Genomic DNA, 21,484 nt, shown 5'->3' on the forward strand with positions numbered 1-21,484 from the left:
ACATGGATATTGGGATCTTCTCCATGGTTCGCCATTTTGAATTTCCAGAAATAGGCATTTTTAGCTGAAATACTTACTGTACTTTGGTCAACGTAAGTCAATAGTTCATTAATTAGTAAATATTCATGAAAAGATCAAATATGGCAATAGACAACACAAATTCACTGAACAGTGTAGTTGCAATACCTACTGTGTCCACCATCTTACACAGTGCACCTTTAAGAGAGTTGGATTACAGTAACATCTCCTTGAGTGCATTTGGTCCGCATTTGTTTTACTATAGTAAAGAGACCCATTTTTTGCATGATATGGTTATAGTCTATGAAGGATCATTAATTCAAAAGTGCTGTAGTGTTCACCCTGTTGATGAACCACTAAAAATGGTTTTTTTTAAGGGTTAACAAAATTGCTAAATGACTGTTTCCCCCTTCTGTTACCGTGGAAAATCCAGGTGTTGATGGAAGAAAAATAGGCCCTATGTGTAAAACGCTTAATTGCACCTATAACAGAGAAAGTTGTTATGAGCTAAAATTACGAGAACATACAGTATGATGTGAAATCGCTACTCGGTAATGACAGGAAAGTGGAGTGCCAGATGTATTCTCTATGTATGCTGTGGAATGTCTACTTACTCTATTAAAAACAGTTGCAAAGGCATGAAAAGAAAAACACATAAACAACCAAAACAACACCATAAATGTAGATTCAGGAGGAGAGAGGCGCAACAGCCAACTGAGTTCTCACAGGTAGCCCACATCAAATACTTACGGTTGTTAATAACAAATGAGGCATCACCAAACCGTGTCTTTTTACAAGGATTTGCATCTGACATTTATGCAAGAAATATATGGGCCGTTTGCACAGCTTGACTGAGATGGATGTGATGGATTGAGACTATGCTGTGAGAAGGAACTATTCCCAAGTTGCTTTTGTAATAGTCTTCCTCATCATGAGGCTTATATACAGTGGATGAGATCATCATTTCTGGCAGTGTATTTTGAAGGGAGAAAATCTGTTGCATTTGCAGCTGTATAATTCATGTCATAATGATAAATAACTCAAATAGCATTTGAACATTAATCTTGCAGTCATTAAGTAAACTACAGCATGTGTGTGTGTGTGTGTGTGTGTGTGTGTGTGTGTGTGTGTGTGTGTGTGTGTGTGTGTGTGTGTGTGTGTGTGTGTGTGTGTGTGTGTGTGTGTGTGTGTGTGTGGACATGGGCATGGGCATGGGCATGGATGTGTGTGTGTGTGTGTGTGTGTGTGTGTGTGTGTGTGTGCATGTGTGCGTGTGTGTGTGTGTGTGTGTGTGTGTGTGTGTGTGTGTGTGTGTGTGTGCGTGCGTGTGCGCGTGCGTGCATGTGTGTGTGATTACAAGGCCACTGACAGCTGTGGCAAGGCCCAGGACAATGAGGGTCTAGTTCTGGGAGCACCCCTTGTAATCATTTAAATTAAGAGAGTCAATATTACAGTATTTCTCAATTGGTTTTGTACATTTCTCAAATCTCTCTCGCAATTTGCAAAACACAATATTCAATCTCAAAACAGCTTTAGCAAATGGCAAAACACGGTGAATAACCTGCAAAACCGAGTCTCTTGCTCAAAACCCTTATTTGTCTTTCAAAATCAAGTTTTTTGTGTCAATGAACGTATCAGCGCCAGCAGAATGGTTAGTCATTGTGTCATAGTGTATGGACAAGCTAGTCAAATCAATTTCTCATGTTGTCAATTGAATAGTACACTCTTGAGGATCTTTTCTAAAGTGAAATGTTGTTTAGATTGGATGGGAAATGTTGTCAATTCGGCTTTATATTACATTGATCAGATAAGATTGAAATAGTTTCATGCATTCAGTGACAAAGCTTTTTGAGTGATATGACAAAAGCAATTGATAATGTACGAAATCACTGAGAATTGTACACAGCCATGGCATGGTGGACGAGAGCATTTGCTATATGCCGAAAACAATGAGAAACTGATTTGACCATGTGCACAGGTAACACCAGGAAGTCACAATTGAACAAAGACTTTTGAGAATCATTATTCTGTTGTGAGAAATGTACAAAACCAATTGAGAAAAACTGTAAGACTAGCATAGTATACCCACCACAAAAATCCTGGAATATGCAGTATACCCACCTCAAAAAAGTAGACTACAACACTTATGAAGGTCCCTGTAATAAGTGTTAATAATGAATTGTGACTTTGTCTTGTGTTATAAGTAGTAATAACTATGTTATTAGTGCATATTAGTACAGTACATTTTATTATCTCTATGCACATATATACCAACACTTGCAAGGACCTTAATGTATTACCAGCTCGATGGGTTCACTATTTAACTTGATTAGGAGATTTCTATAAACTCTTGCTTTGGTATGTGAATAGTGTTATGTAGGGACAGTATTGGTCTTGACTATACTGGCCTTTGAAGTATTGTTTATAGCGACATTTCAAATGCTTGCTGTAGTAAAATGTGGTTTTGGCAGGCAGTGCTGAGTACTTTGTTGTTGTTAAAGGACACAATGAGCATGCACGGCATTGATGTTTTTGGCCTCTTGTCCAACATGAATATCATTCCAAGGGCACGTATGTGTCATACGGTGGTGGCCTACAGTATCCAGTTGAAATTGCGTTACAATACATTACACTTTATCCAAAATTACTCATTTCACAGGGTATTGGTTACAGTCCCTGGAGCAATGTGTAAGCAAGATGCCTTGTTCAAGGGCACTTCTTCAGCCATGGATGGAGGTGTAGGGAGGGGCCTAAGTGTGGGATTTGAACCTGCAACACTCTGACCTTAAGACCCCCTCCCTAATCATTAGTCCGTGGCTGCCCCATAAGTATGTGTAGGGCCACAGCCCAAGCCCACCAGGGAGCAGGGGTGATTCTAGGGTGATTTGGGACCCTAGGCAAAGATTCAAAAGAATTGGACGTTCGAAAGGGATCACCACTTTACTGCACTTTAAAGTTTGAGCTGCTGTTCACTAGTCTGATTATCATTGACTTTCAAATCTTCGAGACTTGGTCTGACCAAGAGCATAACCATTAACATTTCCCAAACGGCTTGGTTGACCCGCCTCCCTTGGTTTGCTACTGGTTGTTTGCTTCCCCACAAAGTGGGAGGAGTTCCAGATTTTTCCAGGACTCAAAAACGACATTTGTATTGCTCCAGGCCTGACTAGAAGCAACGCTGAACTGAAGGTGTTGCGTCACTACAAGGGCGTGGCCTGGCTAGTTGTTCACTATCTAGTGGCTAGAAAAGTCCGCTACAACCAGGATTTAATGCTCCCAATTATTTTTTTCGCCTGCGTGAAACGCCATGGAAAAATACAAAAATAATTGGGAGCATTAAATCCTGGTTGTAGCGGACTTTTCTCTCCTTTTTTATCTGGCTAATTATTGGCCCTGCTCCCAGGTCAGACGCCTGGATGTGCGAGCTTTTACCTTCAACTTGCACTATCTAGCGGCTGCCTGCCAGGGTTGCCAGATGTCTCTGATGATTTCCAGCCCAAAGATCGCCTAGAGGCACTCAATCCTGCACAATTCACACTAAATTCTGTTGATGTCTATGATCATAAATCTACAGAAAAAACCCGGCCAATACCCTTTATTACCCACAGACGGTCATCCAACATCCCAATCTGGCAACGCTGCTGTCTTGCCTCGCCTGGGCTGAATATCTCAAAACCAAAGTTGCTTACTACATTAGCTACTTTGTTGTTTTCAATGCATTTTCCCATTGGCAACTACCGAAGGTGCTAACAGGCTAACAACTTCTCTTTTGAGAAACTCACCCCTGGTGACAAGATGCACTTCTGTCTGGGAGTTACACAAGTGACAAGAGACAGAGAATTGGGGTGAAGCATTCTTTATTGAAAATACCTCCACAGCAACACTATTGCTGTATTTCAAAATACATGTCAGACGTGTATAAAGCTTTTACACAAACCTAGTGGTACAAAAAGAGGCCTTTGGGAAAGAAGTTACCATAAAGATTTCCACATCATCTTGTCACTGTTTACAAAAAAAAGAACAATTAAGCTCTATGTCCTCCTGAGACATTGAAAAATAGCACCGTGTTCAAGTGATATGTCATGGAATGCAGAAGTATCTGCATACGGCTAATATCTGCACATATCTTTGGCAAATAAAGATCTTTGGAAAAAAATAGGATTTTAAGGTTAAGGTACATTAGCCGTGTGTGGAGTGTAATCTGTTGTAGATTATGGTGGTGTGTGGAGTGTAATCTGTTATGTACGTAGATGTGGGTGACGTTGGTGGGAAGATGTGTACCATCAGTGGAGCACACAATCTCTATGAACAGTACTTGATTTTATAACACTAGCCACTTGTTTTTAAAAAAGGCATCAGTATTGATTTTTTTTTTATTGTAAACAGAACATAAAGGACAAAAACAAAAACGATATCTGGGGGCTCTTGACCAGCAAATGGCTTAATGGGTTGAACACATGAAGTGCTTTCTTGTTCATTACTGTACGTGATAAGTGATCTGTACTGTACTGTACGTGATCACTATTTGAAAACGCCCTTGCTTCCCTTAAACAAGGCACATACTGGATATCCCTGAAATATCCATTTAAGAAAAGGTCATAATTATCATAATTCTCCATAAGTGCAGTTGAGTGCTTAAGACACAGGCTGTCCTTTCACTTTTTAAAAACTTTCTCTGTCTTAGCGGTCAACATATAATTGTAAAGTTGAACTTAAGTTTTTCATCTCTTGTTTTCACACAATCATCTTCTGTCATTAAAAAATACAACTGACAATGCAATGCAAAAACTCCTACCTAATTTACTTACTTATATTGAATTCAGAATCACATGATGTAGACAAAAAAGCCCTACCAGTAAAATCTCCTGAACTTAATACTGTATTTAACCCCGTCTTACCCCACCCCACCCTGCCCCTCCCCCAAAGCCGAATCTTTTTGTATTTCTTTTTTTGTTGTTGTCTTCAACCCACCCAGTACCAAATGGACTTGATTTCCTCATCTCTGAACGTGAAACCCCACTTCTCCTCCCGTCTCGCCTCACTCTCGAATCACCTCAGATGTTGAGGGAGATTTTGCGGGACACAGTTTGGTAGAAGACGCCCCGGAGGAGCGAGTTGTAGTCGGGCGCGCGGAAGAGGTGGCGGTGCGCGTAGGCCACGTCGTAGCTGCGCCCGCGGCTCACCATGTCTCGCAGGTTGCCCTCGTTCACCTGGTTGCCCACCGCCAGCACGTACAGCGTGATGCCCGCCTCCTCCACCTCGCGCACGCGCTTGGCGATCAGGCTGGCCGTAATGCCCTGTGAGCGCCCGTCGGAGAACAACAGCAGCTTCTTGGCGCGCTGGCCGCCGCCGCCGCTACGGTACTGCTGGATGGCCTGGGAGAGGGCGCCCATCACGTCCGTGCCCATGTTCTCGAAGGGCGCGTCGTCGACCTGCGTCACCAGCTGCGTCAGGTTGGTGGTGAAGCCGCTCATGCGCGCCTCGCGCCCGTACTCGCCCACCGCCACGCGCACAGGGGCGCCGCGGCCCCCGGCAGCCGGGGCGCCCGCCGTCAGGAAGCGCTCCGCCAGCCGCTTGACAAACTTCTTGGTCATGTCGTAGTTTTTGCTGCCCACGCTGGCCGAGCTGTCCATGAGGATGCCGATGTCCGTGGCCGTCTCAAAGGAGACTGAAAATAACAGGCAACAGTTAGTCTTGTATCATGGACAAAATATTAACAGTCAACAGTTATTCTTGTATCATGGAAAAAATATTAACAGTCAACAGTTATTCTTGTATCATGGAAAAAATATTAACAGTCAACAGTTATTCTTGTATCATGGAAAAAATATTAACAGTCAACAGTTATTCTTGTATCATGGAAAAAATATTAACAGTCAACAGTTCTGCCCTACTAAGGCAAAGTACATGTAACTGTAAAATGCAGGTGCAGTAACTACAACAACATTGAAACTGAGAAAAATGCCTTCAAAGCCTTGATAGGAGTTCGGAAGTTACTGCACTTTGCCTTTGTAGGGGAGAGTAGTTAGACAATTGTTGTCTGCAGTTGTATGTCAAAGGAGACAGCAACACAACAGTCAATACTTAGTCTATTACAGTGATGTCAAAGCAGCACACTGCACTGTCACAAAGCAAAGAGTCAGCGGTTAATCTATCAAAGGAGACTGCAGTCAGAAGACCGGCACCGGCAGGCCGATCTGCACAAAAAGTTTACCATTTCAACAATAATCACATGCTGTCTTTTGCACAACACCACACATCACTTTGGTTTACCCAACTCATGACTGTCAGTCTGCAATAGCCGTGATGAGAGCCAAAAGTACTTACTTGGGCATTTGTAATCGGGGCACTTCTTATCTGTAGGAAGAAGACAAGCAAACAAAGATAAGCTTAATTTCCTGGAGTTGATGTCACAGAGATGTGCACGGAAAAAAATGCTTCCTACCCAAAAAAATCGTCCATGTGCAATGTTCTCCACTGAAAATTAGCCAGTACCGGACAGATGTGATTCTACAATGACTGGCGCCCCGGGCAACGCTCACTCTAGTGTCCCTCCCCACCCACACGCAAATCCCCGGCAAAATCGGCAAAAATATCTACACTTATAACTTACAGTTTAACACTTACACACTACACATATAACACTAACTGCTATTACTAACCGCTTATACCATGTTATTAGGCTATTGCTATAGTGTGGTAATAATATGGGAATAACATGTTAATAAAGTTTCTTGGGGATTTCGGCAATTGTAATCTGGGGCGAGGTTTCGCGATGGTGTTGCAACGAGCAATTGGCGAGAGTCAATCTTGTCTAGAAGCCTAAACATAATACACAATACAATACGAGCACACGAAAAACACAGATCAGTACCTTGGCAGATCTTAGCGGTGAGGTTCTGCAGGAAAGTATCCTCCAAGAGCTCAGCAAAGTTGTCCCGCATGAAGGTGAAGCCGGGCTTCTGGCTGCTGGCCTCGCACGCCAGATCAGTCAGCTGCTCCTCATTGGGCATGCGGCCAGAGTAGTCTTTGATGCCCACTCCGCCAACCTGTCATGATACATAAGGACACATTTTAATATATATATTTTTTAAAGCATTGGGCACAACAGCTGAAGGTGGTGTCACTGTCAGTATCTTTTTTCTTTTTTGAGCATTTCACTCGGTGCGTAATTCCAAAGACGGTAAGGCAGAAAACAAGAAAAGAGGCCGCACACAAGAGCTAAATGTAAATATCAACAATTTCAATAAAACTATTGAAAAAAAGGCGAAAATCGACAGACCGGTGAGTTGCTCCTCATTTCAAAAGCGTTGCTGCTAACCAGTTTTGAATGGGACCACATCTTATCTGAAACCGTGTTAATTTACTATTTGTTTGACACTGGTATTTTAACTGTGCAAACACAACAGACAAAGGTGCCATCTGTGCCTTAGTATTTTTTTGTCTTTTTGAGCCATTTGGGCAGTGAAAATAAGAAAAAAGAGTCGAAAACAAGAGCTGTAAAAAACTGTATTGATATAAAGAAAAAGACGAAAATAGTGAAAAGCCAAAGGCAGTCTTTTGGATATTTTATTTGTAACTGGAAACATACCCGGACTCCTTGGTTGCAGAGGATGTTCAGAGGGGTTGAGTCTCGGATGATGTCGGAGCGGCCATCGGTAAGGACGAGGACGACAGCGTTTTTGCCCTGGGCGAGGTTGAGGGTCTTCAGGGCCACCGACAAGGCCTGGCCGGTGTAGGTGGCCTCAGCAAGCCATCTCAGGTCCTTCACAGACCTGTAAACCACACAGGCACCTATTTTTAGCACTTTCATGCAGAGTGTCTAACGATACAGTCAACTCATGATTCGGTACGTATCACAAATTTTGACCCACAGTTCGATACATCCAACGTTTTTTAAAATTAATCTTTTTGATGATTGTTTATAGGTAGAATAGGTTACAAGAGGTTACTAATAATGTAAAACAAGTTTAAAAATAATAAGGATATTGATTAGAAGCTTGAAAGCACATCACATCATATCGTGTGGTTGTTTTCTGAATTGAAGGGTAACAGAACTTTTAAAGGGTGTATCACGATGCTGCCTTCTTGCATCACGATACAGTGTTGTGACTCTGTGTATCACGATTTCTCGATTCGATACAATATCGTTACAGCCCTAATGTCTATTATAAGCTTGGTGTTACTAAAATGGTAAGAACCAAGTCTTAAAGGACCATTGTTTGGGAATGTGCTCATTTTACACCTCCTGTTGAGTTTATTAATTCAGTTTTACCTTTCTCATGTCGTTCTTGCCGTTTAAATGAGTGAATGGGTAGTGAGCAAATAATCACATTTCTGAAAATGGAGTATCTCTTTAATCTCTTTTTACTTGGTAAGGACATAGCAATGTTGCTAAAAAGTAGTAAAGGAAACAGTGAGTGGTATCACTGGATATCCCATCCCACCTGTAGGCCTGAGAATGTATAATCTGGTATCACATATTGGGTGCTCTTCCACCTGTTGACTAAATCACTGTGAATCAATGATTTCACTTTACGAAGTGGCGAAGGCGAAGTGTATAATGTTTTGAAATTTACACAGAATGGGCTGCACTGGTATGTGGAATACGGAATCCTGAATGTAATATTAATGAAATACGGACAGTGATGTTTATTGAATGTGGATGAAATATGGAATGGAATGTATATGGAATGTACAGTAGGTGAAACATGGATTGGAAAGTACTGTATACGAAATGGAATATTGGAATGCATTTATATGAAACATGCATGCAAACCTCAACGTGGCTGCCCGTCCCTGCTGCTGTATCCTTTCAAGAAAATAATAATTCTAAGGTGACAAATGTGTGGAGTACTGTAACTGTGAGTGCACTTCCAACGTACTGTTTGAACTCAGCCAAGGAGCGCCTCACTGGAAGAGCAGAGTTGAGCCTGACGGTCTCCTGAGCTTTGTCTCCACTGTATTGAAGCACACCAAGGTTGGATTCGGCACCATCGAACTACAGGGGGAATGATCGAAATGAAACAAAAGAAAACGTAAATTACACATGATGAATGTGACCACTGAGGTCCTCAACAAAGGTTAATCTAAACACATCGGTAGCCTCATAAGAGTTGGAATGTTTTTGCTACATCCTGGTTCAATTCACCTTTCCATGCGAAACACGATGTTTCATAAGGCGCTGTCCCAAATAAAAGAAAATAAAATACAAACAATTACCACATTCATTTTGGACCCAGTAGTGTTGCTTTAAGGGATCACTGAAGGGTCCCAAATTGAAAGTCAAAGAGACTAGCACATTCTTCTCAAGAAAATGAATATGCATAGGGACCAATTCACATAACTAGCGGGATATGGGGTGAAGTGTGGAACAATGGAAATCAGAGAACAAGGCTAGCCAGCGCTATGGATAGCCAGTAATAATCTGGCGCTCCTGTGTTTAAACAACAGAGGCTTTCAACAGGATGTCTTCTCAATGGGTGGCTATAGTACCACAGGAGCGATCTCATTAGTTTCTTGTGTGCGGTGTCAATAAGGGAAGCCTGCTGTTCTGTTGACTTGAGGCTTGGTTTCCACTGTACTGAAGTGCACCAAGGTTGGATTTGGATCTATCGAACTACTGGGAAATATGCAGAATGAAACAAAAAAATGGAAGTTGCACTAGATGTTGTGTTGAGATGGATTGCGTTGTCGAGGTGAGCTACTGATAGGATGCTAACATAGCCCAACGTAGCCCCTTAATGCACGCCGTACCTCCTGTGGCACGCTGTAATAGACATTGAAAGTTAACTACTATAGCACTACACTACTATGACATTGCACAGGGCCTTTAGTAATAGATTACGACTTTGTCATTGCCATTCTGGTAACAGCTCATTTATAATGCCATGTCTTAAGGGGCTAAAGGTGCGTTTACACCACACTCCCAGAAATAAAGGTACAGAACTCGTCGCTGTGGCAGTACCCTCAAGGGCAGTACCATTGCTTCGCTTGGGTGGTACCTCATAAAAGAGGTGACAGATGCACATTGGTCGACATTGCAAGAAACTGAACGCACCAATCAAGTGACGCAGTGGTACTCCCCTTGAGGGTACTGCCACAGTGACGTGTTCTGTACCTTTATTTCTGAGAGTGCAAAAGCGACCTACACTACCCAAGTGACGGAAGTTATTATATTTCTTTGAAGTGTCAGTGAATAAAGCGACCAAAGTGAATTTGCCTAGAGCAGAGTGACCTGGGCGACTAGAGTGAATTTCAGCGATTTTGTATTCTAATACTATAGTAATGAGCTATGATGCATTTCGCCGAAAACCAATTGGAATGTTCATATCGGTGAATATCCAAGGCTGTCAAGCCAGAGCTGTTATGCGATTGGCTAAATCAAACATGTCAATGTCACGTCCAGAGCGAATAAAATGAATTCATGGCAAAACTTCTTCAACAACCTCGGCTACTCATTAGCTTTGGTCGTTTCTAGTGTATACACATAGAAACCTCAACTAACACCTAGGGGAGCTACTGTAGTCTATTGTAATGTAATGGCTTGATACATCAGTTCAGTTCGACAGGTATCTCATATCGATGTGACACCCAGGAATAGTGGAGCTCACCTGCACTCGCTGGTCTTTTATCAGTCTGTCGATGACGGTTATGATGAAGTCCTTAGCCAGTTCGAAGTTTGTGGAGCCAATACTCTCCGAGCTGTCCACCACAAAGGTGAGGTCGATGGGTCCACACTTGCACTCTGTGGCGTGTTTGAGAAAGAAAGAAAGAAAGAAAGAAAGAAAGAAAGAAAGAAAGAAAGAAAGAAAGAAAGAAAGAAAGAAAGAAAGAAAGAAAGAAAGAAAGAAAGAAAGAGGGTAAGCAGACCACACATTTTCTTCCCCCACAGAGCAGCAGAGTAAAGCACAGATGGGATGGGGGAACAACGAACGCTAACATTTTAAAGTCATTACTGTTTACAAAGCTTAAAAGCACTGTAGGAAAAAATGACTCACCACAACAAGCTGGAAGAGCAGAACGGCGGTGCAATGGAGAGAGAGAGAGAGAGAGAGAGAGAGAGAGAGAAGAACATTCCACTTTATATGGCACATCATCAACAAACAGCACATGTAAGAAATGCTAAATATACGTTATTGCAATGAAACTAGACAATAGCTCACATAAAAGTAATATTTCTCTTAAGGTGGTAGTATGTCAAAGAAAGGGATTTATGTAGGAAATGTTAAAGTCAGATCCAGATTCTTCCTACGGTCAGTGCAAGAAGTATTTGGCTTGCCAAATTTTTCAGAATGCTGGCCGACATTAAATGCTGACCATTCATTTTCCCCAGAGTCGTTTGAACCAGTATCATAAGTTCACAGCAGCAATAATATAATGGAAGAATCTACGCTGATCACCAGTGTCCTTTCGCATCATTTGCAAATGTTTTGTATTATTTTCTTTTTTGGTCAAGGTGGAATAAATCACAGACAATTGAGTCCCTCTGACAGGTTAGAGCTTTTTTGAAAATATGTTGAAAGACTTCTTTTAGTTAATACATACAAAGTAAAAAAATGCAGCGTTAATTCCACACTTGGAGAGTACTATGGGACAAATACACTCCAATATGTTAAATTGACTCTCTTGGTGTTGATTTAGCACTGTATTTCTTACTATGTAGCTTACTAATTACACGTCTTTCGTTGCACCACTCATTGCACTAGTTTGTCTGTGGGAAACATTGGATGTTATCAGTAATTGTTGATTCTTAAGAATTCCTAAGAATGAACCTCTATAAAATATCCAGAAAAGCTTTCATTTAAATCTCCAAACACCTTCTATTTGCATCTGGTAACAATCTGTAGTTATTGTTAGCCAGTAAAACACACCTAATTACTGTCTGGATAAGTGACTTATAAAACGTGTTTTGCAAAATCAAGGGCCTACTACCCTAGGTCTTTATTAAGATTTTAACAATAACAAAGGACTTCATGACAAAAAATAAGAAATTTGTCAATGAATGACAAACAAATTTTGCTGAACTCACGTCTCATAAATCACTTATACAGACACTTAGCCATGAATTAGTGGCCAACATGTGAACCGTTTTTTAATGTCTTCTTGCACTAGCCTAGAAATCTAGACGCCCCTAGCGACCGCAAATTGAATTTGCTCCCGGGGGCAGTCTAGCGGACCCCGGTCGTTTTGCGAGGCTGAAAGTTATCCGATGACAGGGCCAATCAAATCGCGAGGGGGGCCGGGCTACCTAGTAAACAGGAAACTTTCTAAGAAGAAGCATGGTGTCCGTCCGTGCTACGTAGTGTTTACTTAATTTAAAAAGCCTGGATGATAATACATTTCGTGGCTGACATGGATTGATGTAATAATACACCATGAACTTGTGGGGCACAAATAGACCTCAACACATTACCATTTGATCATTCGATGTTTTAAACTAGCTCGGTAAGCTAAGTTGAGCATTTTACAGAACCAGATAGTCACACGTTATTATCAGACCACTACTGTAGGTGTAGAATGAAATTGCTGCCCCAATTTCTAACAAGACACATGCCATTTAAACGAGACATTTGGGAGCTTTGGAAGTCTTTGAGTAGCTTACTAAATAGATGGGAATGACACCGAGTCTACCAAGCTAGTGGCTAGCTAACCTGTCGTCAACAACACAGACCTAGGTATCCAGGTTAGGGTTAGTTTTTTGTTTCTAACCCTAGTTTTTTTTCTAAGACTAACATCAAAAAGATAACTAGCTCCGTTATATGGCGGTGGGATCGATAGTCTGGATAGTAGGAGCGAGCTGACCGGGGAGCGTCCTGCGTTGGGAGCGACAATCTGGGAAAGTTATGGGTAGCTGGCTAGCTAACTCTAGTGATGGGCCAATGAAGCTTTGTTGAAGCTCTGAACCATTAGGCACATTGCTTCAAAAAATGGGTTAGTACTTGAAGCTTCAGTAACAGGGCCCTCTCCTGGTGAAAAGTCATGTTTGCAATTAAACGGGCTCAATTCGATAAGATGAGATGTTGTGCGCTCATCATCTGCGACATTAGGCTACCCCAATATTGGACTGCTCTCGTACTTTTGCACACACTAACTTCCAGACATTTGACATTTTGGGCTACTGATGACGTAGTTGAGGTAGACGACATTACAAAGGCTACGATGCCACATTTATTTATTTATTAATTTATTATTAGGCTATTTTTTGGGCGATCAGAATAAAATGTTGCTGAACATTATTGTCTTCTCCTTGTTGTGTCCATAACGTATGATGATGTTGTCTACTTGTCTATCAAGTGGGACTTATAGGCCTAATGGCAGTCAATAAAATATCTATTCTCTCCACTGCAACCTGGCAGACGGCTCTGCAACAGTCCAAACACATTTGCGCGCGCCTGCTGGTTCGTGTGGCAGCGCGAAACACTGCAGCTTCTTTCGGAAAACTGAACCAGTTTACTGTTTCATACGTCATATATCACGTGGTTTTTCCGTACTGAAGCAAACTTCGGAACAGTGGTTTAATGGTTTTCGCAGTTGATGGTTTGAAACACGTTCCGGCGCGCTTGTGCCAGACTGCCATCACTAGCTAACGCCGAACATGACATGTTGACAACAATCATAAATATAACCATTTAACAAGCCCCAAATTGCTCGACATTTTGCTGATTGATCAAGGAGGGTCATGTGGTTGAAAACGAGGCATTTTTGAACTGTATAAGTGAAAACACGATTTATTAGGAAACTTGTTTGTGGCTGTGGTCATCACACGAATTCACTGCTACTACGGCTGGAAGTTGCCGCTTCACCTACAAAGAGGCCCTCGCTAGTGGCTAGCTAACCTGTCGTCAATAGCAGAGCTAGGTATCCAGCCTTGTATTATATGCCTGCCCCAAATTCTAATCCATGTCATGATCCATGTCATTAAAAACGAGACATTTGGGAGCTTTGAAAGTCTGTAAGTCGCTTACTAAATAGATGGGAATGACACCTGGTCTACCGACCTAGCGGCTAGCCATGTACCGGTATTAGTTATGGGTATACAGCTAGCTAGCTAACACCGAACATGCCATGTTGACAACAATCATAAAATATAAACCATTTAACAACCAAGCCCCAAATTGCTCGACATTTCGCTGATTGATCAAGGAGGGCCATGTGGTTGAAAACGATGCATTTTTGAACTGTATAAGTGAAAACACGATTTATTAGGAAACTTGTTTGTGGCTGTGGTCATCACACGAATTCACTGCTACGACGGCTCGAAATTGCCGCTTCAACTACAAAGGGGCGTGTCGCGTGTACGAGACAGCTGTGACGTTACACAGAAGTGTGTGGGGATTGGTTGTTTGCCATCCAATTGCGTGACGTTGAGTGCTGAAGCAACCGTTTATCCCGCCCACACTGCTGCCCAGCTCTCCTAGACCCTGGTACAGCTTTTTGCTGTACGGGTCTGGCTGCGCTAGGCTATTCTTGCACAGCTCCTTAGTTCAGGTGCATTGGAGCAGATCCCCAGGGTCTTCAAGTCAATGAAGCAAAATTCCTGCACATTGTCCACATTTGCAAATCGCTAATTGTATCATTACAGTCTACCGACCTTCATCAAATTGAAACATCACAATTAAAACTTTACAAGTGAGTAGAGTGAGTGGGAGTTTCGCTTCCTAACAAGTGAACCCTGAAATAAAGTGACAGAAACACACTCCGAATTCAGTGTCATTTCCCTCATTAAGTTTCTGTCTGTTTTGTGTATTTGTGTAAAAACTGCGTGAGGAGCCAGCATTGACTAGTCTGGCTTTGCCAGATGTAAGCTCCAAAAAATGTCCTTTGTCGTTCCATCTGGGTCGGGTGTTCTGTCTTGTTACCAGACAACCAGCCAATCAGCAGACAGAGGAGGGATGAGGGAGGAGGAACACACACTTCAAACTCCATTCTCAAAAGTAACCGTTGTAATGTCATGACCAAATGTTAACGAATGGGTAAAATAAGGCATGCATTTCAAATGTCAATGGAGTTCACTCGTCCCTCCAGTAAACCTTTGTGAATTTGCCCATTCCAGACCCTCTGTACGAATGAAATATAGCAGGGTATAGAAAGGCCAGGCTAAGCAGTGACGTCATTCCGTGCCAGGGTTTTAGACTCTCTCGAGTGTCAACGCCGTGTACGACTGGTTTTGCCATTACTTGCTGAGGAATCTACCATCTGTGCTGGCTTCCTTTTTCTTGAGAAAAAGAAAACAACCCCCAAAACCACCTCAGCGCATGCATGTGGACTGAAGGGATGTCCCCCACCCTCTTGACCATCCCTGTAACCACGAGGGCTAAACACATTTACTTCCACCTTTTGAACAACATACACAGTAAAAAACAATGTTAATTCAACACTTAGAGAGTCAATTCAACATCTTCTAGATTGCATTTGGTTCCCAGTGTACTCTTAAGTGTTGAATTAACACAGCACGTTTTTTACTTTGTACAGCCAACATGGGTTCATTTTGGAAATTTGCATTTAGAAGAAGAAGACAAAAAAATGCATGTTGAGGAGACTGCAAAATAATCATAACCATCTGTTGTGGGTTAGGCCATATGACCTAGCAGTGACAGGAGAGAGGCATGGCGCAGGGGGAACACATAAAGCACCAGAGATCTGGCAAAATACAGACAGACATTCTCTTCTGACCCATGTCTTTTCAACTTCTCAACATCTCAACATGCGCTTATTGTTATGCATTAGCGTGTGGACTGACAGAGAGCAGCGACCAAAAATGGAAGCCATTAAAGTACTCACAGCACATTCTCATGATGATGTCCAAGATCTCACAATCCTACAAGAACAACAGAAACAAGTTGCAGAATTTAATTCAGAAATTGCATTTGTGTTACATGGTACATAGTCATGGTCGGTTAAGATGAAACAATTGTACACATCCCCCCCTGTCAAGGTGTAGTAGGACAAAGGTTAGTTAAAGTTCCAATCAACAGAAGTCTGCACACTTGAAATCTTCAAGAATTTCTTGATGGACTTCTGTCAATCATAGGCTGTCATTGAGCACAGTGACAATACATGCATGGAACATTGCGATTTCAAATGGAATATGATCAGAATTCCATTTAAAGCAAGCTCCGGAATATTCAATTTACATGTGCGGAGGACCATTGTGTTACCGAAAAATTTCTACAATATGGACGCATTTGGAAAGAATAACAATTTAACATGACTCACGCCCAAATGCCAAACCGAATACTGCCACCATTCTGTTTAAAATAGTACTGTAATATTCCTCACATGAAACTGCACTTATTGTCAACAACACAAAGACATGCAGTACCATTTGCTCTGCTCGTGGCAGTTCAAGAATGCTCTTGTGAACCCAGTGGTTGTGTAACTATGATAAGAAGCAGATTGCCTCTTTCTTGTGAAAAATTCTGTACACGTGTTAGCTGCCCTCAAAAAGTCAAAAGCAACCATTTGTCACAAAATGATCTCAAGGATGCTTACACTAGTCTTAAAGGACTCCTGGGAATGGCACATTAGTATGACTACAAAATTTGAATTATGGGGGACAATCCAGACCATATGAGCCCTCGTGTATACCGAGAGAGAGAGAGAGAGAGAGAGAGAGAGAGAGAGAGAGAGAGAGAGAGAGAGATAGAGAGATAGAGAGAGAGAGAGAGAGAATTAAGAGAATGCAATAGATAGTGACAGAGATTTGTGGCAGCTTATGCAATAAAGCTTTTAGATGTGATTTACGTCTCCTTTCGTTTTTGGGCTGACAACAGTTTGTTTCTCAGCTGTCAGTGCGTCAGCTGCACCAGAAGTGTCTCTGGAGAAGACTCAGGGAGAAGAAAAGACGAGGCCTGAAAAGACGAGGCCTTAAACTGGTGGCATACTGTACTGCAGGGGTTGCCAACGTTTTTCTTCTGGGAACCAATTTTAAACACAAGAATATTTTCACAGGAAATTAACAGGAAAGGTACAGCAAGTGCATCAGCCATGCGAAGTCAATACTGTGACTTAACAAATTCATATAATTACGTTCACCTTTATCCTCTGCTTTTCGTTGACCGTTTTTAAAGCAAAGTCCTTTTTGTCTGTGGCACCACTGCACTACCTCTGAGACTCCCTTTTAGGGCTCCCGACCCCCAGTTTGCCAACCAGGGATGCATATCTCAAAACCATAGTTGCTAACTGCGTTAGCTACTTTGTTGTTTGCAATGCAATTTCCCATTGGCAACTACCAAAGTTGCTAACTGGCCAACAACTAACAGCTTTCGAGAAACGCAGCCCAGTACTGTAGCACTGTAACTGCAGAGAGCCACAATGTTTCATCTGGAAGATGAGATGGACAGCTTTGGCTTCTCCTCCACAGGCCTGCTGTTCATAAGGCCTTGAGGGAATGCATAGTCCACTACAGCTGCTCTGCAGCCCGTGCCTGCCCCTCATCCTGCACTGCTGTGCTGACCAGCAGGGGAAAAAAGGCCAAAGAAAAGAAACTTTGCGGTCTGGACACAAAAAAAAGAAAAAAAGTTTTGTTTTGCCAAGTATTTTGATTATTGAGAGATTCATTGAGATGTTTCCGGTTGGAATTGCAGAGACTTTGTTTATATCAAACTTTCCCACAGAGGAGAGATAAGGAAGAGAATTGAGTTTCACTCATGTTGGCCTGTGACATTCGGAGTTGGCCACAGAGCTTTTGCTTCACACTGGAGCCGTCCTATGAGTCACTTTTTAGTTGACTTTAATCCGCAAACAATTGCTTTCCCCCGAAAGCAGTGTATTGTGTGTCACAGACAGTCGGGGATTGTGTAGATAAATTGTGAGAAAAAGTGAGAAACGCTCTTCACTTACATCAGATCCAGGAGGTCCAGGTGGTCCGGGAGGGCCCTGCGAATCAGACAGTCAGAGAGACACATGCATGAGACAATGAGATATATAAAAAAGCAAAGATTTGTGGCAGCTATGCCAAGAAAGCTTTTAAATCTGTCTTTAAATCTTTTAAATAAGTCGCTTTGGACAAAAAAATGTCAGCAGAGTGCAATGCAATTCAATGTAAAAAGTGGAGTGGTTTACTTAATGATTTATCACTACCTACATCTATAGGCTACTAGGCCTACATGTTTTTCGACTGAGCAACAGTTTGATTCTCAGTTGTCAGTGTGCCAGCTGCATCAGGACGCTCTCATTAATGTGCATGGAGAAGTGTGGCCTGCATTAGGCTAACATGTCTCTGCAAATGACTGCACTTTATATGGAAATTGCTTAAGGATTTTGCTTAAGATGGCTGAACTGCCAATCAGGAACAGCCACTCAATATCATATTTGGTGTCTCTGATGGAAAATCTGGTCCTCTGATCCAAAATCCATACTTGAAGATGCTTCAAATGTATCTACTTAGCTGAACATAATCAAACCTTGGTGTCCATTATGTACAGCCATTGATCTGTTCCAATTTTGATTCATGAAGGTAATCTTTGATCAGATTTGGGAACTACGAGTTTGTATCTATGACCACTGGAGACCACCACAGAACTACAGTTTACTTTGTTGAACTGACAAGGTGGAAGAGATGATTGTCTTTCCTGTCACAAACAGAAATCCAGTGACCTACAACTTAACTCTTCTGACTGCGTCAGACAAGAAACATTCAAGGACACCAGGCTGAGGTTAGAGGGGCCTGAAAAATTGACTGTGGTGTATGATCTCATCGACAGCCTGGTCTGTCAAAATGACATCCTCACATGCTACCTGGGTCAAAACAAACAAAAGCAAAATCATGCAATGTCATTTGTTTTGTGCTTTTTGTTGTTGTAGCGAGTGTGGAATTAGTGTTGGCGAGCCGCATAGTAACTGTCTTGCTGGAGCGCAGGCCAAATAAGAGCATATTTGAGGCCTGTTGACCAGGAAGGGAAGGGAAGCAACAAGCGCTCCTCTGCTGTTGGAGAAAGTCCAGCGGGAGAGCGCAAGCAGCACTAAATTACACCCTGGGCTCGGGCTCATTCCCACATGCCTAGAGCTCAAGAGCTGTTTATCAAGAGGCCAGACTTGAAAGTATGCTGCCTGACTGAATCATCCCCGGCCTACAAACATGGCGGCAGCTTGTGTGGGTCAGGGTCTCCTAATTAACTCTCTCAGGAAGTACAGTGCAATCGGTACAATCTTTTCCCTCCGGATTTCTTCTTTCTTGCCTTTAGCAACTTTTGATATAACCTTCATTGAGTAGTTTGTTCTTGTTGCTGAGCAGTGGTTCCCACTCTCCACGTTCAAAGCTAATTGAGGGATGACAGAATTGTTTTTTTTGCCCAACACTACATGATTAACGTAATGACACAATCTCTAGTGTCTTGCCAAGTGTCAGTAACAGCTCAGGCGGTGTACAGTAATATAATTAATTTGATTGTGCAAGATTCAAGATTTCTACACACTCTCAAGCTAGCGCCAAGAACTTGCTATTTTTTGGTCTTTGACTGTTCAGAAAGTATTCTCCAACTTATCAGCACATAAAACCATCTGGTGATTAAAGATTACATCAATAACCCTTACTCTACTAATTTGAGCAGAATAAGTGCAATTATTCAAGTGCAATTATTCAAGAACTCCATAAATCTGTAGCCTCTTAATGTGCACTGTTCCGCCAGTGGAACGCTGTAATAGCCATCGAAAAGACAACACAACTACAACATCACACAGAGCATTTAGTAATACATTGGTCGTTGTCATTCTGGTGACAGTACATTTATAACAGAGGCCATGTCTTAAGAGATTACAGGTGCTAATCGAGTACCTTGACATGTTTTCTTGCCATTAGAGCCCAATATAAACATGCACTGGGTGTGTTTTAAGGGGCATGAGGTTCAAGAGGAAGTTCCATGCCCCGGGTGAACTGCCTCCCACCTGTCTGCTGCCTCTTTACAAGGCTGGAGTGTTGACAATAAACGTGTGCGGCTGTGTGAGGTGGTCGTCTGGGCGCTGTCATACTTACAGCTGGGCCCTCAGGACCTCTGTGTCCTTTCGCTCCTCTCTGTCCTGGGCGTCCTCCCTCAGTGTTCTGTAGGATACAAGGGGAAAAAAAGGTCAAGTTTATTCATTTGGCCATTTATTTGATTCTTTATTGGGGAAAGCGTACAAGCAGTGGCGGAACAAATGTATACAGGGCCCTGGGGCAAAACACCGATACGGCCCCCCATACAGCCTGCTAAGCTCACAATAGGGCCCCAACTGTCAGTACGCCAGGGCCCTGGGCCCAGGGGCAAGTGCCCTGCTCGCCCCCCCTATAGCTCCGCCCCTGCGTACAAGGTAAAGTTCACATCAGCCAACCTGCATGCTGTCAATGACTGGTACCACATGATCCAGAGTTGTTGACTTTAAGCTAGTTCTCTCTATATCCGACTGTGCTATTAGACTAGATGCAAATGTCATTCTCTGGCAACCACAATGACCAAATATTTACTGTCTACCCGCAACAGTCGGGTCATGAATGCTACCTTTTCATATCTTATAGATAAAAGTCATGTGTGATTAGGCTAAATGGGAAATCCTCTTTTCTTGTAACCCTTAAAGTTGCCTATGTCTTATGTTAAACTATAAAAAAGCCAGCTTCCAGAGATTACAAGTGGCCTATAATGATGCTTTGAGGATACTTCTAAGAAGACCTAGATGGACTAGTGCAAGTGAGTTGTGTGTGAGCCATGGAGTCAATACACTGTCTGCATTATTGAGAAATATAATGTATAGATTCATCTGTAGGCTGAATGACTCTAAAAACCATAATGTTGTTGCAATGATAAACATTTCATACAGTGACACTCGCTGCACATCCCAGTTTTGGAAGCACTGGTATAAGTGTTTACTGTAAGAGAGTCAGTATGGTTGTTTTTTAAAGTTTATTTTTATATTGTTTGTATGCTCTTCTATATTTGTTATATGTCTGTATGTAGTCTTGTCCTGTTCTTGTATCTTATCTGTGTTCTTTGCCTGGATGGACCCAGAGTCTGTAATAAAGCAATCAATCAATCAATCTTATATCCCCTTTCACGGGAACACACAGCAGTTGGATCGTGACTGCTTTTAAGCTATAGGGAAAGAAAGGAGTCACCGGAGCATCTTCAGATGTGGACGTTTACTTGTTTTATTGGGCAAGTGCCAAGACTAACGTTTCAACGTTCTCACGTCTTCTTCAGAGTCAAACACGATAACAATGCAATGCGTGATTTAGGCTAGATGCAAATCCCCTTTAATCGTAATCCTCAAAATCAAACTTAATGTTCCCAAACAATTTCCTCTATCATGGCTACCCATCAGCAGCACGGTGTAAGTGGTGACTGCTTTTGAGCTAGTTTATAGCTAAACAATAAAAGATGCGAAATTCCTTTTCTCGTAAGCCTCCTTTCTCATGTCTGTACAGTATGCCTCATGTCCTTAGATGACTTCATCTGTCAAGTCCACCCCCACCAGCAGCAAGTTCCTGAATGAT

At 42.2% G+C, this 21,484-nt stretch overlaps 1 protein-coding gene across 1 annotated transcript in view; it reads right to left on the reverse strand.

The window, feature by feature from the left end:
• Positions 1-3,858: 3,858 nt before the first annotated feature.
• The window catches only part of col6a1 (collagen, type VI, alpha 1), a 59,207-nt gene continuing 41,581 nt past the window's right edge, over positions 3,859-21,484 (reverse strand). Inside the window, exons 26-35 of the mRNA XM_063211825.1 lie at positions 19,994-20,059; positions 17,863-17,898; positions 15,802-15,838; positions 11,019-11,027; positions 10,632-10,765; positions 8,904-9,019; positions 7,610-7,793; positions 6,893-7,067; positions 6,346-6,375; positions 3,859-5,686 (exon numbers count right to left, since the gene is read on the reverse strand). Of these exons, the coding sequence (XP_063067895.1) occupies positions 5,073-5,686; positions 6,346-6,375; positions 6,893-7,067; positions 7,610-7,793; positions 8,904-9,019; positions 10,632-10,765; positions 11,019-11,027; positions 15,802-15,838; positions 17,863-17,898; positions 19,994-20,059 (1,401 nt within the window). The 3' untranslated portion in view covers positions 3,859-5,072. The remainder of the gene's footprint in view (positions 5,687-6,345; positions 6,376-6,892; positions 7,068-7,609; positions 7,794-8,903; positions 9,020-10,631; positions 10,766-11,018; positions 11,028-15,801; positions 15,839-17,862; positions 17,899-19,993; positions 20,060-21,484) is intronic.

The sequence above is a fragment of the Engraulis encrasicolus genome, chromosome 12 (assembly GCF_034702125.1).
Source record: "Engraulis encrasicolus isolate BLACKSEA-1 chromosome 12, IST_EnEncr_1.0, whole genome shotgun sequence".
In the NCBI taxonomy this organism is placed as follows: domain Eukaryota; kingdom Metazoa; phylum Chordata; class Actinopteri; order Clupeiformes; family Engraulidae; genus Engraulis; species Engraulis encrasicolus.